A 15,270-nucleotide genomic window follows, 5' to 3' on the forward strand; every position below is an offset into this window, starting at 1 on the left:
TCGGAACTGTGTGTACACAAAGCAAAATGACACGTGTTGTAAATAGAGGAACAATGGTAATGTAATAAACATTTTAATTGCTGTACAAGTGCTAATTTAATTCAATCTTTTTGCATAATAAATCATCCCATCCATTAATTACATGGATACGCTCACCAAATCAATCCCAATTATCCCAAATGTTGGATCAATAACTTTATGTATATTGACAAGACAAATACGCAATTTTTAAAAAGCAAAACAGCAGTTTATGAACTTGTCAAATTAATCAAAACAATTACATTTCAGTCTCTAAAAAAACCCTTAATTTGACTTTCAGAGCAAAAACTGAATGGTTCAGAAAAGGTCACGGGTGAAGATGTCGGACTACAGACACAGTTCAGGTAACAATAACAAAGTGTTAACATCTTTCTAAAAAGGCAACGGACTTTAACAACAGCTGTTAAGACGTTTCAATGTGTATCCCAGAACAGATTTCAGTCAAACTGCTTATTTCTCAAGTTGACATGAAAACACGAGTGAACATGAGATGAAGGTCAGTGTTTACACACACAACAAATACACACGGCACAGCGCCTCTGTCTTCACTTTAGTTACATCAACAGAACGTGTTGATGTAACTAAACAATTAAACAGTTTCCGCACCGCGGTCCAGATTCACAGCAGCTGCTCCTGTGTTGCTGCTTTAGAATGAAACAAACAACCCTTGTTCTTCATCAATGGTTGACCCAATTTTATGTCATAACCATAAAACAACACATCGTTACGTGGTTGGAAATGTAAAAAAGCAGATTACATTTAAAAAAAAAATGTTTATACTACTATTCCACGCTTTCCTGCAGTGTCTAAAAATTAAACACTATGCCACTTTAAAGATTTTTTTTTTAAATTAAAATGAACAAAGCGGTTGCTCCCATCAACTGGAGCAGGTTGCAAAGAAACCGGTTTAAACCGTTGTGCATTCACTTAAAGCAGCGTTGGTGTTGGTGCACTGAGAAGACATCTACATACAAAAAGCCCACATGCTCCGGAGCTTTCCGTTGTATCCCACTGTCCTGCTCAGCAGATGCACAGCAGGCTACTTTAAGGACTTTTGGTTGCACAAAAAAAGGAGCATAGCAGGGCGACCTGTTTTTCAAGTGTTGTCGTAAAGGCTGGGATGGATTTCCACTTCATGTTGCATGTGCACTTGGTACAGTGCAGAACCCTGACAGCTTTGAGACGTTTGTGTGCACCACAGTAAACATATTGTGTGTCTTTGGGAGCGCAACGTGGATCACGAGCACACGTCGCCGGGGGTTACGCAGCTGGACGCAAAGACAACTTGGCTCAGTTGATCCGATGTGACACTCGTCTCCGTTTGCACAGTTCTTGTTAGACCGGGGCTTTTTTTTTGGGGGGGGGGGGGGGGGGAATTACACAGACGCCATTAAAATATCAATGGCGGTGGTAAAACCACCAAAAGAAGAATTTAACGTTACTTAACGGTTTAAAACTTTACAGCGATAACGTTCAGACAAGTTTTTACGAGCGCATTCCGTTGTCTTTAAGAAGCGACGTCTGGGTCATCGTGGAGGTAGTGGTGACTCTGAAGCGGTCGGAAAAGGCCTCGTCAGCTGATCCTTGGTGTCGACTGTGTGAAGTAGACTCTAAAAGGAGGTCATATGTTAAACTGAACTTGTGCTAGTGGTCCAGAAGAAGAAGAAAAAAAAAAAGGGAGAATTATTAGCAACACACCCCGAAATGAGTGGACAACATCAGCACCAATACCAAAGTGTTCCTTCGAACATCGACTCGAATGAGAGGACTTACAGTAGATGACTAATGAGTAATTATCGGCTCCTTCGACTTCCCTACAGAATGTCCAACAGCTCGTTTTTGATGCTTTGACCTGCGCCCGAAGCAGATGTCGTTTTACGAACACAGATCTTTCCATCTTTAATCTGTACTATAAGACTTTATTTTTCAGGTCAGTTGTTGTCAGTATCAATTGAATGATGTCGTTCGGTCAATCATTGGAGCATTTAAATACATTCATGGGTGCTGTTGGGAAACAGCTCTTGGCACGTAGTAGAGGTCAAGTCCTGAATTAACTACAAATCCTTACATAGTAGTTACAGAGGTAAAATATCCAGCCCCAAGCTGACCGACACTGACCCTGTTAATGAGTGTGTGGAGTTGTATTGCTGGTTTTTCCTTCCGGTCGCCCACGAGGCCTGGTTAATCATCTGAAATCACAGGACATTTCGGACCGCCACAAGTCCTCGTTGCCCTGCGAGTCTTATCAAGCTCGTTACACATTCGCTCGGATTATTCAGGTGGAAAAGACTTGCCCTCGGCAACAAAAACGCTCAGGAAAGCCAAGCCCCAGAAAAGGTCACGTTGACATTTATTAATTTAGCCGGCCTTTTTTTCGGCCTCCGCGTGCCAGATCCTCGGACAATTCAAGGGCAGGGGTACAACTACCGAGTGGTGTTATTGAGGAATCGTTTACACAACAGATTTAATAACAAGGACGGGTCGATCCGAGGCCCCGCTTCAAAGTGTCAAAGTTTCCAGTTAAACGACGCCCCCCCCCCCCCTCCCTCCCCCCCTTCCCTTTTGGAACGGACCTATCAGTGTGTTACTACACCTGCGGTGCGGATAGTGGTGGTGCATCGTGTCCGCCAAAGTTCAGGGGAAGTAGACGAGCAAAGATATTCATTTAGAAAGATAGAGAGAGAGAGAGAGGGCCTTTGGATGGGTTAAGCCTTCAGTAAATAAAATGTTTTGAAAAAGGCACAACAGATGAATTAAAAAAAAAAAAAAAAAGAGAAATGTAACCGTTTGTTTGACGAAGGCGGCAGCGAGCAGGAGGCCCGCGGTGGGCGGTGAGCTGTCGGATCAGCTTACTTCTGGCGCGTCTCACCGCGTCCTCCTGCTCGGGGAGCTGCTAAGCCGACGGACACAGTGACTGGATGGGAGGGGGAAATGTGTGTCGTAGAGAGGGAAAGGCGTCGGGGCTCGTCCTCGGCATTGTTCCTTGAAAATCTTTAACTGTCTGTGTCACGGGGGGGTGGGGGGGGGGGGGGGATGAGGGGGAGGGGCCTACAAACACCTCAAGGCGCTCCTCAGCTTTCCTGAGCTGTGCGGCGTTCCTCAGTATCGGAACATGTCGTAGGTACTGACCCAAGATGAGGGAAAAGACCACGTGGGAAACCTGCGGAGGATTTCCTCCAGCTGAGCAGTCCTACTGTCTCGCCCGAAGAAATAGTGGGTGGAGATGGCGACGGAGATCATCCCCTCGGGGCCCGACGGGTCCGGATCCCTGGGAGGCTGACGGAGAGGGAAAAAAGCACAAGGAATTTCAAAAAGAAAAGCATAGGAAGTTAAAGGTGGGAGGGAGGCGAGGGGGGAGGGGGGGGGGGGGACCAGACCGGGCATTTTTGCAAGCCCCTGAGAAAAATGACCTGGTCTTTAGCCCGATTAAGCTGCATGTGTTTAAGATTAGGCAACGGATTTTACAAAAAAGAAAAGAAAAAGGTCATGGAGTTGGAAACTTAACCCGTGAAATTGTTTATACAGATAAAGAAAACTTTTTTTTTTAAGTTTTGATATGAAACTGTGTGGAACAACGTAAAAAAAGAAGAAAACTTTACTAAACTCTGTTCAGAGGAGCGGAGGATGATATTTTTAACATTGTGGGCGATGAAAAAAATCTTTAAGTTTAATTGTTTGGGAACACACTTAATCCACTCGGATGCAAAATTAGCTTATTATAAAAAATGTCATTGTATCATATTTCATAGTATTATAACATAACTAGTAATAGTATAACATGTCATTAAAAATGATAATTTAGTATCCCATGAATATGTAAAGCATGTCCTGAAAAATGTTTATTGCTAGATGTCAAGCTCCCTCTCAGCCTTCCTGAGATTTAGAGACCGACGGATGGACGAACATGCAGCTCAAAAACATAATAAATACAAAACAGCTCAGCCGTGTGAAATGACGTTACCTGGATTTCAAACCAGAAGATCCACTTGGGGGCGTCGAGGCCGTGGGAATAGAACACAAAATATTCTCCGCTCAGGTCGAACTGAGGGGTCCCGTCCCCGAAGGACCAGGTGGAGAGGCTGGCCCCTCGGTGGGGCATCAGGTAGAGGGACATGTGGGAGGGACCTGCACACGCAGCAGATGTGTGCGTGACATTAATGACACGTCGGGGACAGCGATGGCTACTTTAAGGGGTAAAGACACAAAGCGGAAGTAGCTGAAATCTCGCCATGTAAACTGATTTGTCACCAGATATATTCATCATACCCAGCAAGCTCATTCTGCCCCGTCAGTAAATGTGCTTCTGACAAGATTTGTCTTTACTGCAATTTGATGTTGAGCTCGAGAGTAAAAAAAAATAAAAGAAGAAATAGTTTTATCCCTGTCAGCAAGTAGCAGTGTTTTTTTTGGGGGGGGGGGGGGGGCTTTGTATTGATTTGGCCACATAAAGTGCTCCTGACCTTCCACACTGAAGGTCATCTTGATGGTCCCCCAGCTGGTCTCCTCTCTGGACAGCAGGCTGAACTCGACCGGCGCGCTGGGAGACACTTCCGGAGCGGGGAGGTACCAGTTCTTCCTGCCAACACACCACAAAACGCTCGAGATGAGGAAGAACATAAAATTACGACACATTTAACCCATGAGCACATATGACATCATGCAAGGAAGAAAAAGGAATAACAGAGAGCTGCTGTCGGCGCAGAGGCCGCGTCACTGACTTGCTGAGGAACTTCACGGGCAGAAACCAGGGGTAACCACAGAAGGGCCGGTCCTCTCTGCAGCTGGTGCGGACGCTGTCGTTGATCTCGGGGATGAGGGGCGTGATGTGCTGGATGCCCGTGTAGTCGAAGCTGTTGATCCACAGACCCGAGTCCTGGCCCTCCACCTGGCCTTGGAGATTGTGGAACGTCCGCGTTGTGTGCTGCAAGGAGGGAACGTTTCTCTTATTTACTCTGCTGTAAGAACTCGCTTTTCCTTCAACCCGCCTTGTTCTACGGTTAGGAGGTCTGTAATTTACATCAGCAATCACAGGACATTTATCTACTCACAAAAACACACGTTTAAAAAGAACATGCTCTATATGGGCTTTTGTATTTCGTCTGCTACAAACAAGAGATTTTAATCATGCAAGTAGAGGATACGGTCACCCGGGGACACACAAAAAATGATAGCTACTTTTTAAAAAGGAGGCGTATTAAAAGTGCTTATGTCGGGGCAAGTGTAACATATATCTCACAAAACTAGTAAAAACGTAGTGTGGAACCTGCAGGAAGACTCTCTTTGGCCGCGGGCTGTCCGCACTGCCGGAGTAAGGGAAGAGGAGGCCACAGGACATCAACAGGAACGTGAAGACGAAGACTGAGCCCAGACCAGCCAGGATCCACTTGGTGCTCCGCGCCAAGTAGATGAAATGCAGCTGAGATGGAGAAATATCATATGTCATTAACTAAAAATACTCTATTAAGACAAAATGTAAAGAATACCAAGCCACCATCTAAAGGTTAACATTTAGTTTGACTGCCTCTGTGTCAGTCATCTGCCAGTTCGGTTTGCTTATCTGAAGTCAAACAACTAATGTCAATAAACTGCTCAAACAACAGCTTGCTGCTAGGACAATAAAGCTTCTTCGTTACCCGTATTTTCTTCGTACAAACGACCACCAATGTCGCCAATGTGACTCCAAGGTGAAAAAACGTATGATAAGAAATACAAATAGATGCGCTGCGCGTTGTGCGGGAATACTCACAAAAAAGGAGGAGATGAAGACGGTTGCCAGGGTGACCAGGGTGGCCATCACCACCTCAGGGGGGATCTCGGTTCCGCTGCGCCCCATGATGGGAGTGAAAATCTCAAACACCACCCAGATGAGGAACATGAAGTGGACGTACGGCAACGTCAGGCCAAACAAATAGAGCACGCTGTACTTCATCGAGGCTCCTGCAGAGAGACGGAGGAGTTACCGATCAGGGATCGGACCGCCAGAGGGACTTTTGGCTACCGCACGACTACGAGAATCTCTCTCAGACGCCATCAATGTATTGTGCAGACGGGGATGTGGGCGCAGACCGTCGATTCTAAGAGGCTTTCAGCGTCCATAACAGGGCTGAACGCATGAAGTTAATGAAGTAGTTGTCATTTATTTCTATAAGAACAATATCAATGCGTTAATCTTTAGACTCTAGGCTACCAGTTATTAAAAAAAAAAATCAATAGTATCCTCAAGTGTATCACGTTTTATAAAGAAATGCTGCGGTCATTGTGTGTGCGAGTGCAGAGTTCACCTCTGTGTTTGAATTCTTTGGCCAGCAGCAGCTTGGTGAGCAGAGGGAAGGCCACCATTAGCATGGGCACATAGGCTGAACACAGGCCCTGGTGGGTGAGCCACACCAGGCTGCAGCACCACAGCAACAAGCTGACGTCAAAGTAGAGATCCCCCAGCCCCACCAAACGCACTCCCTGCAGGGAAAAAACACATACACGCATGAGACTGTCTTAGCCTGCATGTTGCTTGGATGCACTCAAACTGTGACTTTGGTTTCACATACGCAGCCTGTTAGGTGTCATCGCTTAATTAAGTGATGACATCTGAGAGCCTTGTGTACACATTCACAACACATCACAAATAATGGTACGTTACATCTTTCTGAAATCCCTGCCAGTGAGAACAACAGGCAAGATCAAAGAGTCGTTAATGCGACTTGGTACTTCCCGGCTCCTACAAACCGTTGACGCAGTTGTATCGTTAAAACGAGAAAAAAAAGGAACACCTCTATCAATACAGCTCTGTGATCATTTTGGGTGTTAACTGTTATTGTGGTGAAACCTGAGCAGTGACTGTGAACCAGGGGTACTCGTACCAGCACAAGGGAAGAAGTTATGAGAAAAAACACCAACGTATTGAGTCTGGTAACAGCTTGAATAATAATCCTAAGTATTTGTTTACATAAAATAAACGACAGCTGCACAACATGTCAGTTGGTTACAGACACTATTTGGTGGCCGATCGTGGTCTGACACTTGCACAGTTGTAAAATCGGTTGCTGTTCTGAAATCACCATGAAGGAAAGGGGAAATGTTTAGCTTCCCCTTTAAATCTGAGCTTGGTGAGTAAATCTGAGCTTGGTGATTATGTAATATAATCTTGTCATTTAACCATAAGGATACAAACGCAAAAGAACAAGAAACAAGAGAGTGCAATTTCATTAAATAAGTTGATTTTGAGCTAGACAATGAGATATTAGGCGCAAGGGAATAGGGCCTTCAAACACATGAATAGAAATCTAATGGAGGAAAGAAGTTAAATTGAGTTGATCATAATGAATATTACACCTAAAACAAAGAGGACACTGTTCAGAAGAAGCTCTTGAGAGGAAAAGCATGTTTCATTCAACAATATTTACAATATCTTTATGAAGCTGGAATAAAAAGGGTAGTTAGCTTAGCATAAGATCTGGAGGAAGCAGCACATCCAGGGGTGCCGGTGGGTGGAATGTCAAACTGCCCCTTTAAAAGGCATCCCCACATTAAAAAAACAACACTTACTCCGTAGTACAAGTTCTTGGCCAGCGTGTGAATGAGGATTATCTTTCCCGAGGCGGCGGTCCCATACAGGCAGATTGAGGCGTAGAAGTGGTTGTACCAAAACATTGAGCGGCCCAGCAGAGTGACGAGCAGCGCGACAATCAGCACCGACATCAGGGTGACGACCCAACTCAGGACCGCCACGCCTGTGGCGCAGGCCAGGTCCCGAACATATCGCCCACCTAGGAGAGACACACAAGGGGAAGCTCATGAAACTCCAGGTTTGGAAGTTTGTACGAGGCAAAATTCACATCACAGTTTGCAGGGGAAACATTTGACGAAGCCACGAAGCAGCAAACGCACAACACGAGCATCCAATGATGTCAGGAACCACAACTTACAACACAGGAAAATGGCGACCTACCCCCATTGCCTGGTTGTGAGGCTTTCTTGGCCAGATAGAGGAAGCTCGCGGCGGCCACCATGTAATTGAGGATGGTGCCGACGCGGGCCGGGTAGGCCACCGCGACCACCCCCAGCAGGTCAAAGAAGACCATGTTGCCATGACGATACTGCGAGAAATCTGCCAGCTTCTCGGACATCACCAGGTACTTCAGCACCGCCAGGATGTTATCGCCTGGAAACAGGAAGTGAGCATCAAGGAAAAGTGGTTCAAAGCCAACACGCAACACAATAAAGCGGTTTCCTTCCATTTAAAACCAGGACTGTATGGAATTCATCAAGAGATAAACATTCATTTCAATCTACTATGCCAAAGAGTGTAGTAGTGTGTGTGTGTGTGTGTGTGTGTGTGTGTGTGCAGGTCTGCTTTATGGCTTTATTGGCCTGTCATAGTTATACGATAGTTATACTGCAGCATATGTGTGAAATAGTGGACTTCATGGCTACAATCGTGTTGCTGCGTGGGCTACTGCCACCCAAGGCCAAGCTTCTTTTATCTGAGTAGCTCTTTGTAGCTCAGATTGCACGCACGTACATGCACACACACACACACACACACACACAAACACAAACACACACACACACACACACACACACACAAAGCTCCATTGTTCTTCCGCCTGAATCCACAATGCAAAGTTTAAACAACCCAGTGTACAACTTCTGCTTGTGTTGCGTAGCCAAGCCAATCCGCTAAATGATTTACCTAAAACTTTCCTCTCTGAATTTCACTGTTACTTCAGGTAATCATTTTATTCTACAGTAACACATTTTGTCACGCTTTTGTCTACATAATATTATCTTTACAAACCAGGTTTCGTTTAAAAATTGATCTACATCAGAGCAATGCTTGCCTTGCAGATTCCCCCAGAATCTACCCTTCACCTCACCCAAATGCCCTGCCTCCTTTTCGACATTCTAAAAATACCTTCTACCTACCTCTGAAAACTCCCCTTTTCTCCCTAATAATTCATGCCCTCCACTGTGAGTTACTGTACAGCGCAATAAGAGGGTGTCCAGCAGCTCCTGAGGGAGTAAAAGAGGCCAGCTGCCTCAGGTTTTAGGGTGCTGACTGATTGGATTCTGTGATAAGTAAAGCAAAAAATAACAGCACCACAGTGAAAGGCTGAGGCGGCAATGCATGCACGTATGGAGTTTCTTAGTTTCTTAGTTTCCCGGGGGAAGTAATCACATTAGCAGATTGTTGACCAGTCTCAAACTGGAAGACAATGCAGAAAGAGGACAGCGTGTTTGTGCCTGTGACACATCAGCAGCCGCATGCGTGTGTGTGTGTGTGTGCTGCTTACCAGCTCTCTGTATGGAGTCCGTCAAGATCCTGTCAGAAGTGTCGTACTTGGTGTGATAGATGAAACCGTTTTCAATGAAAGCCAGATCAATGCCTTTAGAGAAGAATGAAACACATGTACACACAAATTACGATGGACAGGAAGGATAAATCTGCCACTTATCTTGGACTTTGACACAGAAAGGCTCAATAATTCATTCACTAACTTCTAGATTGTTCATAATTCTATTCAGCAGCTTGCACATGCATTACCTGGGATGTTACCAAAGTCTCTGTAGATGCGGAAGTCAGTGTCAGAGGGGATGATGCCACTCTGAAAGACCTCTTGGCCAACGACAGAGGCAAAGGGGTGTTTGGCTGCATGAACGTAGGCCTGGACCAGCCACGGGTTCTCTGGACCTTTGGGGGAACAGGAGGAAAAGGACATTGCGCATGTCGTCTTTTCGCTTTTTTGAGGTTTTTGACCAAATTATGTATTTTATAAACATATTTTGGCACCTCAAGTAGGCAGAAATTCATCAATACAGATAAGGAGTTACCCTGCTAAAAGGTAGATAGTTCATTTCAGCACTAAAATAATCAAACTTAATGTTTTTCTTGATTACTAAATTTGTTGTTTGATCGAAAAGAAAAATGTCAAAGAAATCTGAAAAATGTGAATCCGTGTTTCGGTAAGCCCAATAACCTCTTCAAACGTCTGGTTTCGTCCATATATCTAATATTTTCAGTTTATTGTGAACAAGGAGTAAATAAACCTAAACCGTTCACATAAAAATTACACATGAGTTTTCAATGAATCTAAATAGATGACAACCAATGGTTTAATCATTGCGGCTAAAAAGAAAATGCATTGCATGTGCAAAACAAACATGCAGAGGAAACCAGGGAAAGAAGAAAACAGAAGAACACTCCTTTAAGTACCTGTCTGAAAAACAACCTCCTTTCCCCCAACACCTGCAGCCTCCAAGTTAATAAAGGCTCGCACCTGCTTGGCCCACGGATGCTGAGTAATGAAACCGTGACTGGCCTGATGGGGAGAAGGATAAAAAACAAAACACAAACAGTGGAAAAATCACAATCTAAACCAAAAGTATAAAACTTGTCACTTCCGTTTACCTGGAGAATATTTTCCTCTGCCCCGTTAAAGAGGAAGACAACTCCATGAAGAAGAGGAGTAGATTGATTGGCCAAAGAATGGAGGACCTCCAGCATGACTGCACAGCTCACTGCGTCATCACTGGCACCTAAAAACAAGGGAATCAGTGTGTGTTTGTGTTTGTCAAAAACACTGAAATCCCACTCACCCTTGCTTTTCACATTCGTCTCCGGATACAGAAGCTGGTCTTGGTCCGTCATTTAAAAACGGAGACATTTAAATTGCTGAAACCGATCTGCTAAAAACGCACGCATGTGATCGGAATAACAAAAACCCGCACACACAGGAGAACGAAGGGGAGGAGGCTCGGGGTGCAAACATTCGAAGACCGGGCCCAGAACCCTGGCTGCTTGTATGATGGTGAGAGCACAAAAGGAAAAGGGGTAATAATGAGAAGAAAAGAAAAGCGCATGTGAACCGTTCACGTGATGCAGAGGGGGGTAGGAAGGGGGGGGGGGGGGGGGTCATGTGCTCCAGCTTTCTGGACTGAATGTGAAGCCGTCGCTCTGGGTACCATTTAGGCTCCCGCCGCTGCCAAATGTGCCGACTAGATATTAGAGCTCTGTGAGGGTTTAAAGAGAGCGACTACAAATCAAAGGCTGAGTACATCACCCAGAGCTTCAGACTAGAAAGAAAAGGAGGTCATTGGATGTACTTTGAGTTGGAGAACAAATTGGCCGTGAGGACCTTTTGTTAAGAAAAAGTGGACTAAAATATGTGCAGGGCATTGTTTGTGGGTTTTTTCCCTCCCAGTGTTGTTATTTTAAGAATAAAAAAGTGTTTTGAATTACGAATAATCCAAAAAGGCTTTGCAAGCCGCCGAGGACTTGAAAGTCTTCCTGGTCCACACCCTCTGCACAAATTTCCTTTTGCTGGTGTAGCTGTGTGTGTTAAGTGGGAAATGTGTCCTGCCATCAGGGGTGAAACATTTAAAAAAATTAAAATCAACCAAGACAAATAAATGATAACTACTTATATTATCAATCTATCATGAACAAACACTCACTACGGTCGATCGCTGATTCAAGAGCAATTAAAATATCGACACTTGCATTGGCTTAGTTTCCACCCAGTGTGCTTCACATGACGACAGTGCACATTGGACACAATTATTATCATCATCACAAATGGCCAGAAGGCTTGCATGCTGCAAACTCATGAAAGAAACCCAGACACCAAAGTCATTATGGCCCATCCTCTGGGGACTATTCATGTGGGTGTGACATGATGATGTATCAAACCATCGGGGCCAACGTGGTGGACCAACTGATTTACCACACAATCCGAGGGCCACGAATTAAAAAAGAAAAACATAAACTATAACGTGCTCTTCAGAGAGAAAGGACGCAGCAAAGCGACCCGACGCGAGAAAGCTCAGATTCACACGCGGCCATTTCTGATACTTATGGCGGCCTTTGAGATGGGTTGCGAGAGCAATATTTGAGAATTTTTTTAATCAGTTGAAAAAGAAAAGATGTGATCGAAGACACAGGTGCCATTGCTCCTCCTCCATTTACTCAAAGCGGACAGAGAGTCGTCGTACCTGGGCTGTTGGCCACCGTGTCAAAGTGGCAGTTGGCGAGCATGAGGTGCTGCGCCCCCCCTTTAGGCTCGAGCCTGACGGCGATGTTGGTGACCCGGTCATAGTAGCTGGTGAAGCCCCCTAGAAAGTCGATGGAGAAGGTGCCGGTGGGACGCTGCACGTCCACCGCGAGCTGATGGAGCCCCGCCGCCGCCGCCTCCACCCGGATGTTCTCTATCTGCTCCAACAAATAGTCCACCGTCAGGACTTCGTTCTCGGGGCTTCCCACCGGACGGGGGCCCACGCTGGTGATCTCCTCCAAGTGCCGTCTGGATGGTGGGGGGGGGAAGAGGGAAGATAACGCCATGACGCTTGACTCGGAGCAGAGTGGGAAAGAGCCTGTGCGTTCCATCAGAACGTCTAGCATGTTTTGATAATCAGCTGCAGATATGTGTTTCTGTTAGAGACTGTGTGTGTGTGTGTGTGCACATAGTCGCGATATCTCTATGAACTCTTGTGTTTATTTAATTGTCTTGAATGCCCATTTAAACATTGCCCTATTACTGGTTAATAAGCAGATCTTCTACCTACTTCAGCATTTTAAGCAATCGGGCAAACAATTCAGCGCCCCTCGTTGTTGTTTATGTAACACAGGGGTGCCCTTTGATTACTGAAAACACATTTGAGTGAGACCTTTTATCCAAATACTAAAGTTTGTATACAGTTTGATGGGACAATTTCCTTGCTGGCCTCAAAAACACAACGTCCTACAAACTTCAGCCAGCTCACAATGTGCAATGTTGTGCAATAATGTGAAACCAGAAAGGAATCTGAGCAACCCATATGGCAGGGATAAAAAAACAGATGCCTTTCATACTTCTTTGTGGAGAAGCATCTGCAGCAGATGTTCGGTAGAGGTCGACGTCGGCCAGCACCAGCAGAATTTCTGCTGTGGCAGCCGATGCTCAAGGTGACCAAACACCGATAGGATCAAATGCAGAAGGTGTTTTAGTTTTCCCAGCGCTTCTGCTCTAGAAAGTAACTACGTCGTATGTGACCACATTGTGTTCTTGCAACGACAAAGTGGTGCCGATTGATATCTACAGCGCTGGAGCTGCTGCTGCTGCTGCTGCTTTCATTCCATTTGTACAGCAGCTCATAATTCAAATCTCCATTGGCTGGGCACGGCCTCATGAAAGCCACAATTGTGACCAAGAGGAGCTCGGTGATCTAATCTGTGCACCGCAGCGTGGCCCGGCTCATTTACACAGCGACCCGGTCAATTGGTGACAAATCCCAGAGCCCGGCCCTCTGAAGGGCTCAGCAGAAGGCAAGCAGACCTCAGGCTCAGTCCCATAGTCTGAAAGAAGAAGAATGCTGCACTTTTCTTGGAATGAACACTAGGTTGCATGTTTTCTGCGGTAGGGCAGGCTGCTAATAAAAGGGGCGACCAACGTTAAAAAAAAATCAACGTTGCAAATCAACCGAGAAAATAGTGGTGCAGCTCATATCAATAGACTCATCCTCCAGGGCTGTCGAAAAAAACAACAACATAAAATGTCATGAACAACTGGAAGACGTTTTCTCCCGCGATCATGCAGATGATATGAGGAGAAACAGAAGTGATGTGAAGTCAGATGACTCCGATCAGATTCCACACTCCCTCGGATCCGTTTGAATAATGCGTCCTTTGTAACGGGTGTAACGCACTGACACGTTGCTCCATGGGAACTTGCCAAAAAGCGCTGCGTTTGGGGGCGTTCTACAGTTTCAGATTTCGTCTTTTGCATAAAACTACCTGGAATTTACAACATCTCGGACTCACGGGAGATTTTGCCTCAGTTGAAGTTACATCGCAACACCTGCCCGTGTCGCGGGTGACACCTCGCAGGTATATAGGTGGAGGTGACAGGTGGAGGTTGAAGCCGAAGGTGGAGGAGACACCCGGTAGTGGTTTTCTAGGCGGGTCCGTTGCCGAAACTGGAGGAAAGGTTAGCGGGGCGCTCTGCTGCCTCGGTACCGTTAGCCAACATTTCAAAGAAAACAGCAGCGGGGTCAATGGGGGGGGGTGGGAGAGAGGTTTTTTTTGGGGGGGGGCTCACCTGGCTCTCACGGCGTTGAACTCGCCGGTCGGCTTTCCGATGACGAGCTGCTGCAACGACAGTTGAACGAGTCCCCACAGGACCAAAATAAACACAGAGACCAGGGAAGCCGCCAGTCCTTCCCGCAGCAGATACAGGCTCACTTCGGGCTTCCTCTTCGGGTCGCCGCTGTAGCCGTTGTCGGGGCACCGGTCCCGGGAACCGTCGTTATCTTGCGCCGAGTAGTTCTGTGTCCCGAAGGTTTTTATTCTCCTGACCGTGGTGTCGCTCTCCATGTTGGAGCCAGCGGTACATCAGCTGCAAAGCGTCGCGCTCTCAGACTTCGTTTTTTTCTTCTTCTGTTTTTTTTTGTTTATCCCTCTGAACGACGGACGGGTCGCGCGGAGGGACAAATCTGAGTGAGAGGGCGGTGCGGAGAGAAGAGGCGCGTGGAAAAATAAGAGGAAATAGGAGTAGAGAGATTTTTTTTTTTTACACTCGCATGCCCCCCCGCCTCGAACAATGAATGTAATTCCCTTGTGATTAGGTTGGCATTTGTTTTGTTGCCTAGAGTTTGACCACAGTCACTTAGTACCGGTCGGAGTGCTAAATTACATAGTTTTACGGAGGGTAAAATGTCAAACTGGTCCTTTAAGATGAACTCAATGACCCGACCCCCTCCTCAACGATACTATAATCAACTCCCCCCTCCCCCCCACATTGAATAATTTGTATGCTCCTCAGGTAACAGAAAATTGTTCAATAGTATATTATATATCATATAGCTGCAACAACATCGTCATCATGACACAGCATTTAATGTTGCATGATGACCTCTTCCATCAGATTTTGTTCACCCATTCTTCTGTCCGGAGCCTTGAATACTGATGGCCCTTTTATGTTTGGAAGCAACTATAGGTGTCACAAATATTTGATTGAGCTGTATTGGACATTAATATTAGGGATATAAAAGCAGTATTACGCTTTATGACAGATAAATAAATAGTGTAATAGTGTTTATTGCGGTATTTACAGAGCGGGATATTATTGTCTGATTTGAATCATGATGTGCTATTTTGACATTGGGTTGTTGAAGTTCTGCTGCTGCTTTGTCGCCATCGTGTTGACCAGTTAGGAATGGCAGACGACGTTTTATACATTTTTTCTGTACATTTAGGATAAA

At 45.6% G+C, this 15,270-nt stretch overlaps 1 protein-coding gene across 1 annotated transcript; it reads right to left on the minus strand.

Annotated features, from left to right (window-relative positions):
- Window positions 1-182: 182 nt before the first annotated feature.
- LOC119227051 (endoplasmic reticulum metallopeptidase 1) lies at window positions 183-14,480 on the minus strand. Its single transcript, XM_037485499.2, has 15 exons — window positions 14,109-14,480; window positions 12,028-12,335; window positions 10,445-10,572; window positions 10,250-10,355; window positions 9,581-9,727; window positions 9,330-9,422; window positions 7,985-8,197; window positions 7,582-7,802; window positions 6,321-6,495; window positions 5,786-5,976; window positions 5,303-5,455; window positions 4,758-4,960; window positions 4,500-4,615; window positions 4,001-4,164; window positions 183-3,315 (listed from the first exon to the last, which is right to left on the minus strand). Exons 1-15 carry the CDS (start codon window positions 14,381-14,383, stop codon window positions 3,139-3,141), a joined length of 2,670 nt encoding a protein of 889 aa, XP_037341396.2. The 5' UTR covers window positions 14,384-14,480; the 3' UTR covers window positions 183-3,138.
- Window positions 14,481-15,270: the final 790 nt, after the last annotated feature.

The sequence above is a fragment of the Pungitius pungitius genome, chromosome 18 (assembly GCF_949316345.1).
Source record: "Pungitius pungitius chromosome 18, fPunPun2.1, whole genome shotgun sequence".
Classification (NCBI taxonomy): domain Eukaryota; kingdom Metazoa; phylum Chordata; class Actinopteri; order Perciformes; family Gasterosteidae; genus Pungitius; species Pungitius pungitius.

Coding starts and splice junctions, on each gene's coding strand:
- LOC119227051 (XM_037485499.2), bottom strand. CDS start 14,383: ATGGAGAGCGACACCACGGTCAGGAGAATAAAAACCTTCGGGACACAG. Junction 10,573..12,027: donor CACGGTGGCCAACAGCCCAG/GTACGACGACTC, acceptor CCTTGTTTTTAG/GTGCCAGTGATGACGCAGTG. Junction 10,356..10,444: donor CAGAGGAAAATATTCTCCAG/GTAAACGGAAGT, acceptor TCTCCCCATCAG/GCCAGTCACGGTTTCATTAC.